Source organism: Ailuropoda melanoleuca, chromosome 16 (assembly GCF_002007445.2).
Source record: "Ailuropoda melanoleuca isolate Jingjing chromosome 16, ASM200744v2, whole genome shotgun sequence".
NCBI lineage: Eukaryota > Metazoa > Chordata > Mammalia > Carnivora > Ursidae > Ailuropoda > Ailuropoda melanoleuca.
The window spans coordinates 66,506,822-66,522,939 of NC_048233.1; the positions used below are offsets into that span (position 1 = coordinate 66,506,822).

At 49.0% G+C, this 16,118-nt stretch overlaps 1 protein-coding gene across 5 annotated transcripts in view; it reads left to right on the forward strand.

Annotated features, from left to right (window-relative positions):
• Positions 1-16,118, forward strand: part of PRR5L (proline rich 5 like) — a 70,366-nt gene that overhangs the window by 29,520 nt on the left and 24,728 nt on the right. For 4 of the 5 annotated variants that reach the window (XM_011233914.3, XM_034646600.1, XM_011233912.3 and 1 more), the window contains one exon: positions 5,221-5,269. The exons of the other annotated variant lie outside the window; for it this stretch is intronic. In XM_011233914.3, the coding sequence (XP_011232216.2) occupies positions 5,221-5,269 (49 nt within the window). The remainder of the gene's footprint in view (positions 1-5,220; positions 5,270-16,118) is intronic. 5 annotated transcript variants of the gene reach the window in all.

Genomic DNA, 16,118 nt, shown 5'->3' on the forward strand with positions numbered 1-16,118 from the left:
CGTCACTTCCATCCTAGGCACCCCCCCGGCCCCCTGAGTTCGGCCCCACCACCCTGCCGTTGTTCCCCTTTGTTCATTCAGTGAGGTCTGGCCCTAGCATCCAGCCCCTTTCATGAGTTTCGCCTGGGTACTTCATGCCAGGTTTGGGAATGGGCTGGTCCGGCTGTACTTTAAAAAAGATGCCGAGAAGCTGTTGAATCAGGTTCTTGGGAATGTGGGCGTCAGGATCTGCAGCCCCGGGCAGCACGCCCCTGCCCACCCTTGTGTTGTGGGGACTGACTAGTCCAGGATGAACTCCTTTAACCCTGGTGCGAATCCACAGAGTAGTAGCCTTGTTACCCCTGAACTCCGGCCAGACAACGGGTACAAGGGACTGACCTGTGATTTGCAAAGGTGACTGCTGACAACAGGCTTCAGTCCAGGTGCCCCCACTCCATGAGGCCCCTCTCAGCTCTGTTCTGTGCTTGCTGCCGGCCCTCCGTAGTGACCTCTGAGGCTTGGTTTCCTTGTGTATAAAAAGGCAGAGATATTTCTATGACCTTACGGCTTTGTTTTTGGCTTAAAGGAGGAAACACGTGTTGTGTGTGCTGTGGGCAGCAGTGCCTGGCACCTAGTAAGTGCTTAGTAAACTTCAGTGGAGGGGAAAAATCATCTAGCCTCCCTCCTAGGAGCAATTGATTTCTTATTCCTTATTTTTATGTATTTGTTCCTATAGGTAATTATGTTCCTGTTTTCAGGGAAAACACCCTAGGAGAGGGTGGAAAAAGTGGAAGGGGGCTTCCGGATTCTCAGCCCCCGTGCCGTAGCCAGAACACGTATCCTAGGGATCGACGATGAGAGTTTTCACCTCTTTCACATCTAGGGAACCACAAACCACAGGCTCGTTAATTCTGCTGTCATTCCTCTTGCTTTGCTCTCCTTTCTTGTGCTTTACAGACTAAACGGGTGAAGTTAGGAAGGTTAGAGGGTGAGCTGACCCTCTGTGAATTTCGGTCTGTGCACCTCTGACACCTTGATACTTGTACTGTCTACTTTAGGAGAAGATGGCGCTCCTGTGCCTCGCAAGACCGTGGCCCCGGTGGGGAGAAATACTGTCCGAGCTCTGTTCAACCCTTCTCCTAGCAGCGAGCACCATGTCTGACACAGAGCAGGTGCTCAGGAAATGGCTGTGATTTGGCAAATGAATTCGGGGATCTCTATTCTCTCTCAGTCGCTCTGGAGGGACGCTGCTGCCGAGTTCCCCCTGGAGATGGTGTATCAAGACAGAGGGGTGGAAAATCCCTCTTTCTCTCAGTTCAGCTAAGATCATGTTTTTCAGAAGTACTCTTTCCTTGTAAACCAAGTGCAAGCAGAATAAACACCGAGTATAGAAACAGGTTGGAGATTTTTCGATATGACTCAGTGGCAGTCTGCTCCGATGGCTGGGCCAGCTCTGACCTCCTCCCCGCTCTTCTCTCTGAGTTGAATTCTCAGGCTGCCAGGCTGAGGTGGGTTTGGCTTGGCAGGTTCTCTGGCCTTGTGGGATTCTCCGTTCCCTGGGACCACCTGCTTCCTGACACTGCAGCCTTGATGGGAACTCCTCCCAGAAGTCCTTCTCGGCTAGGAGCTGTTTGGTGGTAACCCTGCTGGTGGTTCTTGTTAATTACATTTTTAAAAACATTTTTTAAATGTTTTTTTTCCCATAGGATTCACTGGGTACAAAAATTTTAAATATAGAATGAGTTACACTGTAAAGAATCTCCCTCTCCTGTACCCCAGAAACCCAGTTCTCATTCAACACCCCCCCCCAAAGATAATTATTATAACAGCAGTTTATCGGACATTCTTCTAGACCTTCTTTATGCATATGTAAGGAACATATATATGGAAAAGCAGCCGGGGACACTCAGCAATTTATAGGAGGTCCACAGACTGGGGCTGTATCCCCTCCTAACTTCAGGGAATCAAGTTTGCTAAAGTGTTTTGTTGCCCTGCTTAATTTCTAGCAATAGCTGCAGCTTTCTCCGGCTCCGTACTTGGGAAGCATGCATACATGCTCCGTGTGTTTCAAAATCAAGGTGCTATCTATTTTAGTTCAAAGGGCCTGTTGGAAACCAAATCACATCATTGTTCCGGAGCAATTAGTTCAAAGAACAAATGTGACACCTGAGTTAATTGGTATTCTGTAAATAAAAATACGTATTCTTCTTTTTCTCTTATCTTTTCACAAAGTAGCATATTATCCACACTGTTCAGCATCTTGCATTTTTTAAATCTTAATATAACCTAGATCTTTATGTATCATTAGAGTTCTCTCTTTTTATTTTTTCCAACAATGGCATAAAATTCCATTGTAGGAATGAACCGTGATGTTTTACGAGCACTTTATTGGTGCCCATTTAGGTTGATACCTGTATTTTGCTGCAGCAAAAACTCTGTGCATATATGCGGTGACCTTGTCTAACATACAGCCTGCTCAGAAGAGGACAAGTTTTCTAAGAGACAGAACCGCTTACTGATTGCCCCCCCCCCACCCAGGACAACAGATCATTGACTTCAATGGTCCAGTGGGGTCTGTTCTGTTCAGCTAAGTCTATATAACAAGACCTAGTGGACAGGGTTTTGAACTCAGGACTGAGGAAAGGACACATGTCTGGTCGTCTTCCCATACCCGGTCAGAAATAGTCCATTAGGTTGAAAGTATGGAAAGCGAATTGTTTCTGATTCCTGTGTCGTTCTTCCCCATCACCGTAGCGCTGCTGCTGGTATGGCTGCTTCTAGCTTCGGTCTTAGAAGCTTCAGTCTTCCTGCTGTGCCTTCGTCTTGGCAGTTGTTTCGGGCTCCCTCCTTAGCCTCTGCTCCTTTAACAGCCTGTTGCTCCCTCAAGCTTTGTCTCCCTGTACCGCTCTGCAGAATTCTGGCCGTGGCCCCGGCTGGCAGCACCCCCGGCGGGACCGGAAGGTGCTGTACCTTCCCCTCCCTGTGGGCCACAGCCTTTCTGCCTCCCCTGATGGGTCAGGGACCACGCTTCTCGGATGCCTCCGTTGGGTAGCATGGCGATACTCACGGGGCACTGCCGTGAAGAGTCGCTGGGCAGTAACCGGTTGCCTGTTAGCCATGTCCAGCCTCAATTAATGACGCTCACAGTTACATAGATTCCCTCCTCCACTGTGCTCCAGGAGGGTCTCCTGTAGCAGGTGACCTTGAAGGCCTACCCTTCCTACGGACCTCTTCGTCCTTCCACTTGACCCGAAGGGTCTTCACGAGCACAGTGTTTCCCAGCATGGGTTCCCCAGGGACACCGGTTCCATCGCCCATCACTTGGTCTCTCAGAGCCGTGTCCGTCCCTCAGCATCATGCGTAGCCACGAAGTGCTTGGGAAACCCTGTGTGTGGCAGCCCATTACTATTAGGACTTGTTTTCCCACCTTTTGAGGAAGCTTGGCTTCCTCACCTACGGTTTTGAGGCTTCCCAGTGGCCGTGAAGACCTTGCTGGGAGGCGCCTGTCCCTGCAGCAGTCAGAAGCGGCCTCCCTGACTCTTCCTGTTTGAAAGCCTCCACCTGGGGCTGCCCACCAGCTTTCTGTTTTCTGCCTGAGAGACGCTTCTAGCCTCCAAGAGCGGTGGTGAGCAACCGGCCCTTGGCCTGCCGGCTGATGAAGGTGCCCCCACCTCCTTTCAGACCTGCCCGCATCTGGGGGAGCTGCGGGGTTGTGTTCGAGGGGTGGCCGTCCAGGAGCCCGCCGTGATACTGGATCTCCAAATGCAGTATCTACCGCACGCGCATTTTCGGTCGTGGGAAAAGGAAGATATTTTCCTAGCTTAGCACGTGTTTGCAGCTCTCCAGGGGTCTTTCTGGTACAAGAATTTAGATCATGGAGGTCTCCGTCTTTTTCTTTTGCAATCCTGTTGGGTATAGGGTATATGATCTGCACCTAATGATACCTCACTGTAACTTCCCGTTCCTCCTCCAGCGACGTGGGGTACACATTCTGGGGGGGAGCGGACGGCCAGCAGGTTTGTCAGAAGCCTGCGCATTTGCCCCTTCATGACCACGACTGGTGGGATGGGCCAGTGAAATCCTTTGAAGTGGTGAAGAGCGTACCCCCTAGGGAACTCACGGATCTGGGGAGCCAGTTGCTCATGTTTTTAGCTTCCTCCCCTTGTTTGGATCAAATTAAAGGGAGAGCAGTGGGGCCAGTCCCATGACTTGTCACCAGGACGAGGGGGTCGGTGCCAATACCACTACTTTTAAAATTCTTTTCAGCTCTCAAGGCTCTGAAATTATCTTGCGAGTGTAGTTATTAGCCTGCTGTCGATCCACAGCGCCGAGAGCTCCTGTTTGCTCACTTCTGTGTACCTGGTGCTGCCACAATGTCTGGCACGTAAGGAACAGCCCAATGAATGTTGGTGGCTGGATGAGTAAAATCTGTGTTCCCGGTTGCAGTCCCCTTTGAAGGACTTCCTCAGTCCCTCAGATGGGCCGTAAGACCAGCCAAACCATGGCACCAAGCCGAATGTCCTGAAGGATTTGGAGGAGAGCATGGTGGGATTATGGGGAAAGGTGTTGAATTTGCAGAAGGCCTGGGTGTGAATCTTGACTCTGCCACTGACTCTGCTTTTTCCGAGGACCTCTCTGAGCTTCTGTTTCTTTATCTTCACAGGAGGGATAATAATTGCCCTCCTCTCGTACATACTTTATAATCTTTGGTTGAAGGATATATGAAAAATGTGTTTTAAACCATAAAGTGTATAAATATGGAGGATTCCAGGATTATGGTCTTTCTCCTCTTTGCTTTTTTTTTTCTGTTTTCTTCACATAAAGCCAGGTGCCTGGGCTTGCCTCTGCCAACCCTATTAGAGTCTCCTGTGGCTGGGGTCATGATCTCAGGGTCGTGAGATCGAGCCCCATGTTGGGCTCTGCGCTGGGTATGGAGCCTGCTTATGATTCTCTGTCTCCCTCTCCGTCTGTCCCTCCCCCTGTTCGCTCTCTCTTTCTCTTTTGCTCTCTAAAAAAAAGAATCTTCTGTGGCTGCCTGGATCCCCCTGTAGGACTTCCATTGCCTGAATTACCCAATAACTTTTGTGTAGAGGTATTACTAGACCCTTGCACACTCCCTTCTTAGACCTGGCCTTGGTCCCTGTGCCATTGGTGAGCCCTCCGTCGTCGTCCTGCGTCTGTGAACTAGACACCAGGAGCTGTACCAGCAAGGGCTGCTTGACAGTGTTTCTCTCTCCCCAGGAGGCTGCTGAAGAGTGAACTTGGATCCTTCATTACAGACTATTTCCAGGTAAGCTGCATGGGTCTGCATATCTGTCACAAGAGTGTATGGATAGCATGCGTGTACCATTCCTTCAAGATCCAAAGTTACGGACATTGAGTCCCTGATATGTGCAGGGCCAGTGTGGTCCCTCCTTTCATGGAGGTGATGGTCTTGGGCAGCAGTTCTCACGCTTTTCAGTCTCAGGATTCCTCTGTGCTCTTAAAAATGACCATTTATTTGGCTTAGCTCTGTCTTCACCATATTGGAAATTAAACCTGAGAAACTTTAAAATATTGAATGCATTTAAATAATAGACCTATTACACAGGAGCCTAAATGGCATTTTTAGGAAAGATAGCTTTTGCAGAATTAAAAAGAACCATAAGAGCGGCATTGTTTTATGTCTGCCAGTCTCTGCACTGGCTGGCTGAAGAGGGGGTGGCTGGATCCTCGTATCTGTTTCCCATTCGGTCTGTTGTGATACCGCACATCATATAGTCTCTGGAAAATTGCACGGTATGCTCATGGAGGATGCCAAGAAAGGGCAAAGCGTGGCTTAGTGTTTGTTACTGAGGAAGTAGTTTTGACCATGTGGAAAAGGTCTGGGGATCTCTCGTGGGACCCCAAACCACACTTTGAGAGTTGCTGCTCTAGTGACCTTCCCTCCCACCCCCATGGAAGGCATCTGGGTCACTGTAAGTATATGTGCCCTTCAGCCAAGTTATTTCTGGCCGCTAAGCCTCCCGGTCTGTTCTGTTAAAGATGATTGGATCAGGGGATCTGACGTCCCTCCTGCCCAAACCCTGTTGTTACGGGGCTGTGGAATTCAAGGTTCCAGGCTCACTTAGAGGATGGTCTCTAATCCACTGATAAAAGTTGTTTTCCTGACTCTAACCACAGGCAGATGGTGGGGGAGGCGGAGGGCGTGAGGATGTGTTGTTTGAGTAACTCACTGGGTGACACTTTGGTGAAGTCAGAATTCCTGCTTTTCACTTATTAGCTGGGTGGTCTCGGGCAAAATGCCTTGTTTTCCCCATCTGTAAAATGGCAATAAAAATATGACCTACCTTAGAGGTCATGGTATGGTTTACATGAAATAACACCCATAAAGCACTCAGCACATAGTGCGTGGGGAGGGAGGTGGGGGGACAGGGTGGGGGAGTGGTCAAGATCATGCCCCCTAAAGCCAGACTATCTGGGTTCACTGCCCAGCATAGCCACGTCCTAGCTGTGTGGCCTTGAGCAAGTTGCTTTGCCTCTCTGTGTTTTAGTTTGCCCCTCTAAAAACAGGGGTAAGAGGACCAGACCTTATAAGGTTGTTGTGAAGACTAACTAGATTATTATTTGTCAAGTGTTCAGAACAGTGATGAGCACAGAGAAAGACAGAGTAATGTGGTCATTAAATTTATATGTGTGCACATTTGTTATTCTAAAGTGCCACCCATCCCTTTTAATGGGGAAGTAACATAAAAACAGAAAACATCTTGGTTTCAGGTTGGTGGTGTTATTCCATATCCAAGAAGAACATACTTTTAAGACAGTTTAAAGAGTTTTTAGGTCTTAAAAACAACACACGCATTCTTTTTTTTTTTTTTTCTTACCAAGATTCGGGAAGCTCAAACTTTTATGTGCACTTTTAAAGAATGACAGATGTCAGTCCTTTAAAACACACACACACACACACACACACACACACACACGCACACACACACACACACACACACCAGTAAATGGCCACTATAAATCTGGACAAAGCAAGACCTCAACAGAAGCCTGGAATTCAGTTGGCTCAGATGTCTCAGCTGCTCGAAAGAAATCCCCCGTCCAGGGAAAGACAAACATAAAGGTTAAGAAAGAGGTAATTAGTTACAAATGTGAATCATCTCAGTTGCCCTTGACTCAAAGGTCAGTCTTGTCCTCAGCCTCTTCTCTTGCCGTCTGTAGTGATTGATTTTCAAATCCAACTCCAGAGAAGTGGTTTTTCAATCAGTCCTGGAGGAATCTGCCAGCCCGGCCGCCTTCCTCGTTGACATTTAAAATAGACAGCATTTGGTGTGGTTTCAATCGGGTTTTAAATGTCAGTTGTCTTTTGGCAAGGGGGGCTTACCCCTAGGATGGGTGGGGAAGGGCATTTGGGTGGGGACTTGTTGATCTGGGAAGCCCTGAGGTTTTTGGGGGTGGTTAATGCTGCTTACAAAGTATGCCAAACACTTAACTAATAACCACACGTCATTTTTTTTCTATCGAGAGCTTAATCAGACAAACTGCTTGGTGAATAGTGAGTCTCTGTGGGTGTGGGGTAGGAACTGGTTTTCACAGTTTTGAATCTGGGTTTTTTCCTTAGTGGAAGGTGCTAGACTGGAGAGAAAGTTAGCCTGGACGCTATCTAGCTGTCTGTTTCAATGTAGGTTTTAACTCTCACGTAGGTGCAGAGCTCTTTTTAAAAAAGGTGTTTGGCTCCCCAGTGCCTGGAAAGTACATGGCCTAGAGCGGATGCTCAGTAAAGTCTCTTGGGAGAGAGGGAGGGGTTGTCCACCAGAGATAGGTGATTTTAGGTGGTGGAGGCAGGGGCGTTAAATGACATTACTCTTCGTGGCTGGAAAGTATTTCCCTTCCTTTTCCTTTAGCGTTTCTGATTGTGCCAGAGAGGGTCTCGGTTTGTGCCAGTGTCGTCTGCACTTCTTGCGGGACTTGGCCGTCTTCCTCGTTTTAGGAAGACAGAGCAGGCCTCAAATGTAGCGCCTTCAGCCAGGGGCACTAATCAGGATTTCATAACTTTTTTCCTTGCATTGAGTTGATGGTTGAGTTACATTCTATTTATGGCAAATGATGCTGCTGTAGTTTCATTTTTAGCATATTTATGTTTTAAAAAGTGGATGGATTAAAGAAAAATAGTCTGCAAAGAATAACAGTTCAGGTGGCCCTGGCTATGGCCAGATGCTAAAGGTGGCTCAAGAGAGACTTGGGTTCCGAGAGCCCTGTGCTAGGCACCTCTCAAAAATGGGCTGGTCCCAAAGCCACGCCAAGTAGAACTCTCCATGAGGGAGGATGGAGGGGAGAAGGGAAATCCAGGAGAGAGGGTTCTAGAGGCCAGCCTTCATATTCAACGGGGAGATGTCATTTCAAGAAGGAAAGTCTGAATGGGCTCCAGGAAGAACATTCCTCCAGCAAGGAGGAGGGCGGAAGGTCTGGGGACAAAGAAGGAGCAGAACCCAGGGGTGGACAGGTAAGACCCCAATGCCGCCGTGGATGTGGCTGTTGGGGAAGATGATGAATGGGCTCTGTGGGTACTGAGCCCTCTACGTGAAGGATCAGAGGGCCCCTCCTGGCCGTCTGCCTTAAGCAGTGGGTGCCCATCTCCTGGGCCCCACACCCCCAGCCCAGGCATCTCTACTTACAAAGCCGCCTCTGTGACTCTGCTTTTGAAAGCGAACATTCTCATTTTGTAGCGTTAAAGAAAGAGTCACGAAATAATATCTTCAAGTGAAGAATAATGGAAATGACCTGAGGGGAAGGCAGAGGGGAAGCAGGTGGGACAACGGTGCTTATCTTGTGTCCACACACACGAAAGACCAGCGGTTTGAGCGACAGAAGCACAGATAGATTTCCAGAAGACGCTGGCCCCCCAAATCTGACATTTCCAGTATAGAATTTTCTTTTCTCCTCTGTTTTGAATTGCGCCTGGAAGGACAGTTGGAGTTTCCCAGGGGAACTCTGTGTCATGGAGACAGCTCTGTGGGATAATTGGTTCCTTATAACTTTGGAAACTGATGATATGAATATGCTCGGCATTTTTCTATCACCTAATTAGTGGTTAACCACCTTGGTGGTGTGGGGCATGGGGCTGGGGGGAGCTGCAGATAATCTTTTCTGTGGTCCTGTATCTGCTGGCAGTGCTGTGGTTGCTGTAAGCTTTCCGGTAAGCCCAGAAAATTAAATTCCTTTTGGTGAAACTAGAGTTTCACTCGATACAGAAACTCCATCTATAGTTGGGGGCTCTGAACGAGAGAGTACCTAGGAAAAGGGGAAATTTAGTCACCCTAATGCCAAAGGGTCGTGGATGGCCTGGTAGCATTTTATACAAATACCTCGTCCCTACTGCCCGTATCTGTGAGAGTCCCAGGAGCCCAGTTTCCTCCTTAGCACCTCACGATCAGGGAATATTCATTGAGGGCTTATGTACCTGGTGGAGCCAAAGGAGGAGACCCATGGAAGCATCGTGGCCCCTGTGGGGTTGGAGATTGCAGACGGAACAGGGACGTACATGTATCCGATTGGGTAGTGTTAACTGACAACCCGAGGGGATGGGAAAGGCTTCCAAACAGGCCCAGACTGGGTAGATTTTGGAGGGGCAAAGATGGAACTGATTAGAATTCACAGCTTAGTTGGGTGGACAGATGATAAAGAGTGGGGAACATCACTTGTGTGTGATCCCCCCCCCCCAAACCCAAATGGAATAGAGGAGAAAAGTTTCAGCTCCTCTTCGGTCAGCCTGGGGAGTCTTCTCCAACCAGTGGGATTCCCCAAATGGAAAAAGATGATTAGGTGGACAGAGGGCAGCAAGGGATGGGGTATTGAGCAAGTGGGCTGAGCTCCAGCGAAAAGACAAGGAAGAGGGGAGGGGATGATGCCTTTAGGTAAGAACATCATTACAGGTTGCGTTTCGGATTTGGCCAGTGCTTGGATGAAAGGCATTGTGGAGTTTGTAAATATTGAGGGGGTTGGCAGAAGCTTTTCTTGGCCCCTTCGAGGGGAGAGAATGGGGTAGTACCGTCTGGGCCTGCGAGAAGCACCCCTGGATGTTTCAGGCTACTCTCAGTGGAGCGGGGGGGGGCTGCCCGCCAACCTGCTGTGTTACCTTTCAGCCCCTCTGCCATACTCCATCTCCTCGGCAATTACCTGAATTCTCTGCAATTACTTGAACACTTTTATTGTACTTTTCTCAAATTTTATGAAGATAAATGGAAAAGATGGGTCTCGTGAAATTGAGAACCGTAAGTCTTCATATAGTTGGGATCACGATGAAACTCAATGGGCATGCTGACATGGCAGGTCAGTCGCTAGCCTCATTGGCCTTAGGGTACTGCACGTTCCGTTGCAAAAGAAGGAGCACGTAGGTGCAAAACGCTGGAAGTGTATCACCTGCCAGATGAGGTGTGATTAGGGATTTTATAATCCTTCTTAGCTCTACGGGAGCAGAACTCCTCCTTATATCATGTAAGTGTCTTGTTCCACACGAGTACGTGTTCTCAGGAAACCATTATGTATGAAATCAGGTGATTTCCCATAGAGCAGGCAGCAGCCAGGCTCAGGGCACTGATGGAGGAGGGACGGCGCGCGTGGGGGGAGGGGGTGCTGGGAACGCAGGCAGTGTTCAGATAAGGGGACCCGTGCAGCGGTTCAGGGGCCACAAGGAATAAAGACTGAGTTGGAAGGGCTGAGAAATACTTATTAGGCGTGGAAAGCAACAGAGCAACTTTGTCTGAGGCTGGTGAGCAGCTAGCTGTAAGGAGGACCAAAGCAATAACAGTCACGACCGCTAACATTTTCACGCATTTACGAGCCAGGCACTGTCTTAAGCGGATGGTTCTCAGAGTGTGGTCCCTGGACCAGTATCTTTGGGTCTACCTGCGAGCGTGTTGGAAAAGCACATTTTCAGGTCCCACCTCAGACTCACAGAATGAGAAAGTGCGGGCCTGGGGCCCAGCAGTCTGTGATTCGGATGCCTACGCAAGTCTGAGAAACACTCTAAGCGTTTTCCCTGGGCCACGTCACTCATTCCTCCCGACAGCTGATGAGGAAGATTCTGTTCTTATCGTTTTACAGATAGTGCAGCTGAAGCCCAGAGAAGGGAGGTTATCCAAGATCACACAGCTAGGAAAAGGTAGAGCAGCTATCAAACCCAGGCCATCAGGCCGCAGAAGAAAAATCTTCTGGATTATACTTTAAATGTTAAAGGATGCCCTTAAGGCAGCCTCTGAAAAACCCTGGGGAGGAGAAATTTCAGTATTTTTAATTGTGTGTGTGTGTGTCCGGTGAAACAGACATGGACTGTTTTCTGTCTTCCTTGTAAAACAACTTTTTTAAAAGCCCAAATTCACCCTCTTAATTACCACTGAAGCAGTGCTAACTGGAGAATTAGCAGTTGTACCAAGTTTTAAATCTTCTTCACCCTCCATCTGGGCATTTCTGTCTGGTCTCATCACACCCCCTGACAGACAGACACACCAGGACTGGTTTATTAGGAACTCTCTGGGCCTGGGGGTGAGTTGTGTTTATAAGCCTTCTGGTTGCTTATCTAGGAAGGTATCCAGGCTCACAGGAAATGCAGACATCCTTAGAGACGATGACTGTACTTTCAAAGTCGCAGAGGGGAAAAAAGGAGGTGGCCCACGATTTCCATCACTGGCCGGGTGCCAACGCCAGGAACCTTTATAGACCTTGGTATCACTGGAAACATGCCTGGAGTAGAATTGTTGGTTAACACAAGTTCTCGGGAGGCAGAGGGGCATGCTTCTAGACGCCTCTGGGGTTGGAAAGAATGTCTCATTTTGGAATGGAATCCACCTGGCAGCCAGGTGTTCGTCTTGCTAGACAGTGAGTGGGTAGCAGAGAGGGAGGCCCTGAGAAAGTACCTTTGGAGAGGCGGAATTTGGGATGCTGGTAGCAGGTTCGGGCAGCAGGAATGACCCAGCTGGATGGAAGCTTTGTGGTGGAACTGAGTGACATCACCCGAGATTGTTAAGCCCAACTGTTCCCAGTATGTGTGAATCTGAAATGGATCTCCTTTACTTTCCCCTGTGGGCAAGGACATAAGCAGCCTTTCCAGGTGACAGGGCAGGAGAGCACAGTGGCTGAAAGCACCAGCCCTTCTGCCAGGGGCATCTGGATCCATCCTTTCTGGAACACTTACTGGCTGGGTGAGGGCAGGCATGTCACTTAACCTCTCTGAACCTAGCTTTCTGAGTGGTAAGCTAGTTGTGATCACGGTACCTCCCTCAAAAGGTTGTTGTGGTTCCTAGAGGCAATGTTATATATGCAAAGCACTTGGTACATAGGAACAGTCAACATACGGTAATTTGTATCTTTGAATTTTTTATTATTATTGCTAAAATAAACCAGGGGTGTAGAATGGGAGAAAGACCTGGGTTTGGAATCAGACCAACCTAGGTGCCAGTTCTGGTCTCACATTTGCTGGTTGCCTCTCTGAGCCTCGATTTCTTCATCTGTAAAACGGGATAGTTTTTGGCAAAGGTATAATGAGCTAGTGTATGCAGAGGGTTTAATACAGTGCCTGACAAGGGTATAAATCAGAAGTAACCCTTCTGTCCCATCATCATCGTCGTCATCAGTCATCATCATCACTGCTACAGCAGAAGCGGCAGGTGGCTGGCAGTCTTAGCATTTACGGAATTCCGCTGTATGGAAAGTTCTTTCCTCTGGGAAGATGGGATTAGTGTCCTCCTCCCCACCCCCAAGCCTTGTGGGTTCCCTGTTTTCCTGAGTGCCTCCTGTGGTGTCGGGGAGGTGCCTGCTTGACAGGAGGTGCACACTGGTGACAAGCCCACCTTCTCCTCTGTGCCCCCCTCCCCCGCCGGTCTCCTTCTGCCTGTCCTCCACGATCACCTCGGTAGGATGAGCTGAATCTGTCCTGCCCACTCAAGATTGGGTGGTTTTAGTGCCTTTCCCCAGACATCCTTGTTTTTTGCATTTTTCCTAGCTGAACCTCACTTTTCTGTGGACAGCCTATTTTTTGATGTCTTAGAAAAATTAGACGTGACCGCTGTTTCTCACGTCCTGGCTTCTCTGCCACTTCATTAAAGTGTGGTGTATTCCACGTCTAAGTTCATTTCTGGGGTGGGGGCGAGGCACTAAGTAACCACGGGCCTCGTTCCAAGTCCCAGATCATTTCCCAGGTGGCTGCTGTTTAACGTAAGTGTTTTTTCGCTTGAAGCCTTAGGGCTGGGGAGGTGATGGGGCTGCTGTCATGGGGCGGGGAGCGGGACCAGAGAAAAGTCAGGTTCTTTCCAGTGCTGGCCCCACACGGCTCTATCACCACTGACCACAGTGAGCAGGTACTTGGCACCTTCTGGAGTCAGGCACTTGTCGAGGGCTGGGAATGCTGTGGGGTGAGTTCCAGGGAGAACAGGTACCTAGAAAGACAGACCGTGCATGATGGATGCCTGATTCAAGGCTGGTTCTCCCTCCTCCCCCACTTTTTAGGTCTCAGCAGCCTTAAGCCCCACAGATGTCCACTTGGCATAGCCTTAAGTGAAGTGACCACCTTGTGAAGCTCCCCTTGTCTGGCTTCATAATTTACAGGGCTCAGTGCAAAATAAAAATTTGGCCATGGCCAGGGTGGGGAAATCACTCTCCCCTTCCTGTGGGCCTGCTGCTGTGACCCATGGTGGCCAGGCGACCCCAAAAGAGATCGTAACCTTCGCATTCTCAGTACCCAGATCGGGTGGCCAAGAGCCTCCCTGCCCCCAGCACTTGAGCCACAGCACTGCCAGCCCCGGGCGGGGAGGGCTGCCACCAGGCCCCTCCCCGGGATGCTACAGGGCAGGCCTCCAACCCTCCCCACCCTGCACCTGTGCCTGGGTCCCCACCGACAGGACCCTTTTCAGCATCCGGGGAATAGGAGGCTAGTGGGAGGTGGGCAGGGCGAGGGAGACCCTACAGCTAGCCACCAGAAGGTGGGGAGCAGGTGTTGAAAACCCCTCCTAGGGAAGTGGTAGGAAGCAGGACCACAAGGGAGCTGAGGCCCCAAGCCCTGGTATGTCCTCCCAAATAGTGCCCTATTCAATTTCACGTACAAAACACAAGTTCAAAGATAAAACTATTAAGAATTGAAACGGTTAACTACAGAGCATTAAACCCCAAGCAGGAGGCCTTTTGGATCATGAGGCCTGCCATCACATAGGACCCTAACCTCCACAGGGCCCTGCCTGACTACATATTCCCAGGAGAGAAGACCATCGGCTCAGCTCGAGGCCTGGGTCAGAGGTGGGGTCGGAACCAGGCCAGTGGGCTAAGCCAACGATGCAGGCTGGGGTCAGGGGGTTTGAGCTTGCACAGTGGGGGGGCACAGGTCCATTAAGTGGATGACAGGTGCTTCTCTAGAAAGGGGGGCCGTGGCTGGCCCCAAAGATCCTTCCTCTGTGCACACGTGCCAGAAAAGAGCTAGAGATCAGTTACCCAACTATGAAATAAGAGTAAAATCTATAAGTACCAAGGGATAGAAAAATATGCAAGATGCTTTTGAAGGGTGCTTTAGTTTCCTGGAAAGGAGCCCACCTGAATACCATAAAAACTGTGTGACCAGTGGACTTTGACCACAGGGCTGGGGAGCTGACAGCATGGTTAGACGCTCCTTAGATCTCCTCCCGAGCCCCAGTTTTTGTTGCTCTTATTTGGTCTAAGTTAAGGATTGCCATGCTGTGTATCATGTGAATTTTAAAAAGGATATTTTCTTTTCCATTTCTCTATAATACACAAGTAATTTCTTTTCCTTGAAAAAGAAAAAAAATGTTGTGTGTGGTTTTTTCCCCCCCAAATGTCTCCTTGAAGGGGAAAGATCTAGGAGAGAGAAGGAAGGAGAACCTGGGCCATCTTTTAAAGTTTATCCCTTAAGATCCAAAGTCATTTTTACCAAATGAAGAAACGTCAACAAATTTAGGGGCCCTGTATCCCTTTCTCCCCTCTTACACACATTCTGTCTCTTATCTTGATTTCTTAGAAGTTCAGAATGGTCCTTAGCACCAAAACGGGCAACATGTACACTCAGCAAATGTTCTTTCACATCTGCCGTGTTTGGGGCACTGTTCTCAGAGCCACGGGCACTAAACTAAGAAGTGCTCCTCACCCTTAAGGACCTAACGCATAGGATATAGGGTTTGAATTCATTTCTTTGATTAAGTCATGATAGCACTTGGACGAGGCTTTTCTCTCTCCATCTCCCAGTGCTTCTGGTTCCCCCCAGCACCCCCGCAAGTGTAGATAACTGCAGTGATGGGACACAGTCACCGAAACTGCATGAGGAGGGAGGCCTGACCACACTTGCAGGTGCCCCTCAGAGACATGAGCTTGCGGAGGGTTGTAAAGCTGTCTTGGAAGAAGCCTGGGACAGCCGCGCTGGCATTAGAGGTGGTGACAGAGAGTCATGCCTTCAGGAGCCCTGGCACAGAGCGCCCAGGGACGTTCTGAGAACATCCTCTGGATGGGTGAAAGGGACCCATGCAGGGGCTTGAGGCCCCAGTTGTTCAGAAACATACCGCTGGAGCCGATTGCTACCTGGAAACACCTCTGTAACCCTTTCCTGTCTGGCTCAGCTGTCACAAAGCTTTGCTTCTGAGAGTCTAACTTTGGTGCCATGGTGTTTCTTGCTTTCTGGCCCAGAAGCCGCTGGGATTCGTTTGAGAGGCTGGAAGGGAGAGAATGTAGTTGGGCTTTCACCTTAATTACCTGTTCGTATCATAGTTCTTTATAAAGGAATGGATTTTTTTTTTTCTCCTTTAACAGAGTTGGTGTTCTCCCATAAGATGTCACTCTAACTTGGATTTGGGGTTCCATCTTGAAACCAAACAGTGGCCGACTACTTTTTGAAGTTAGGTCATATCTTGTGAGTTTTAGTAGGATCTGTGAAATTTGGTCCATATGTATGAGTCACAGAAATGTGGTAGTTCCTTTGTTAAAATATTTTAATATATTTGATGTAGGCCCATTCGTTACAGACTCTCTCTACCTCCCACTCCTTTTGTGAAGGTAGATGGGCTAAGAGAGCAGCTATGATCATCTCTGCAAGGACATAAAATACTGTGTGTGTGTGTGTTTACGATGACTAATCCTTATACGAGCTTTATGATATTGCTGGTATG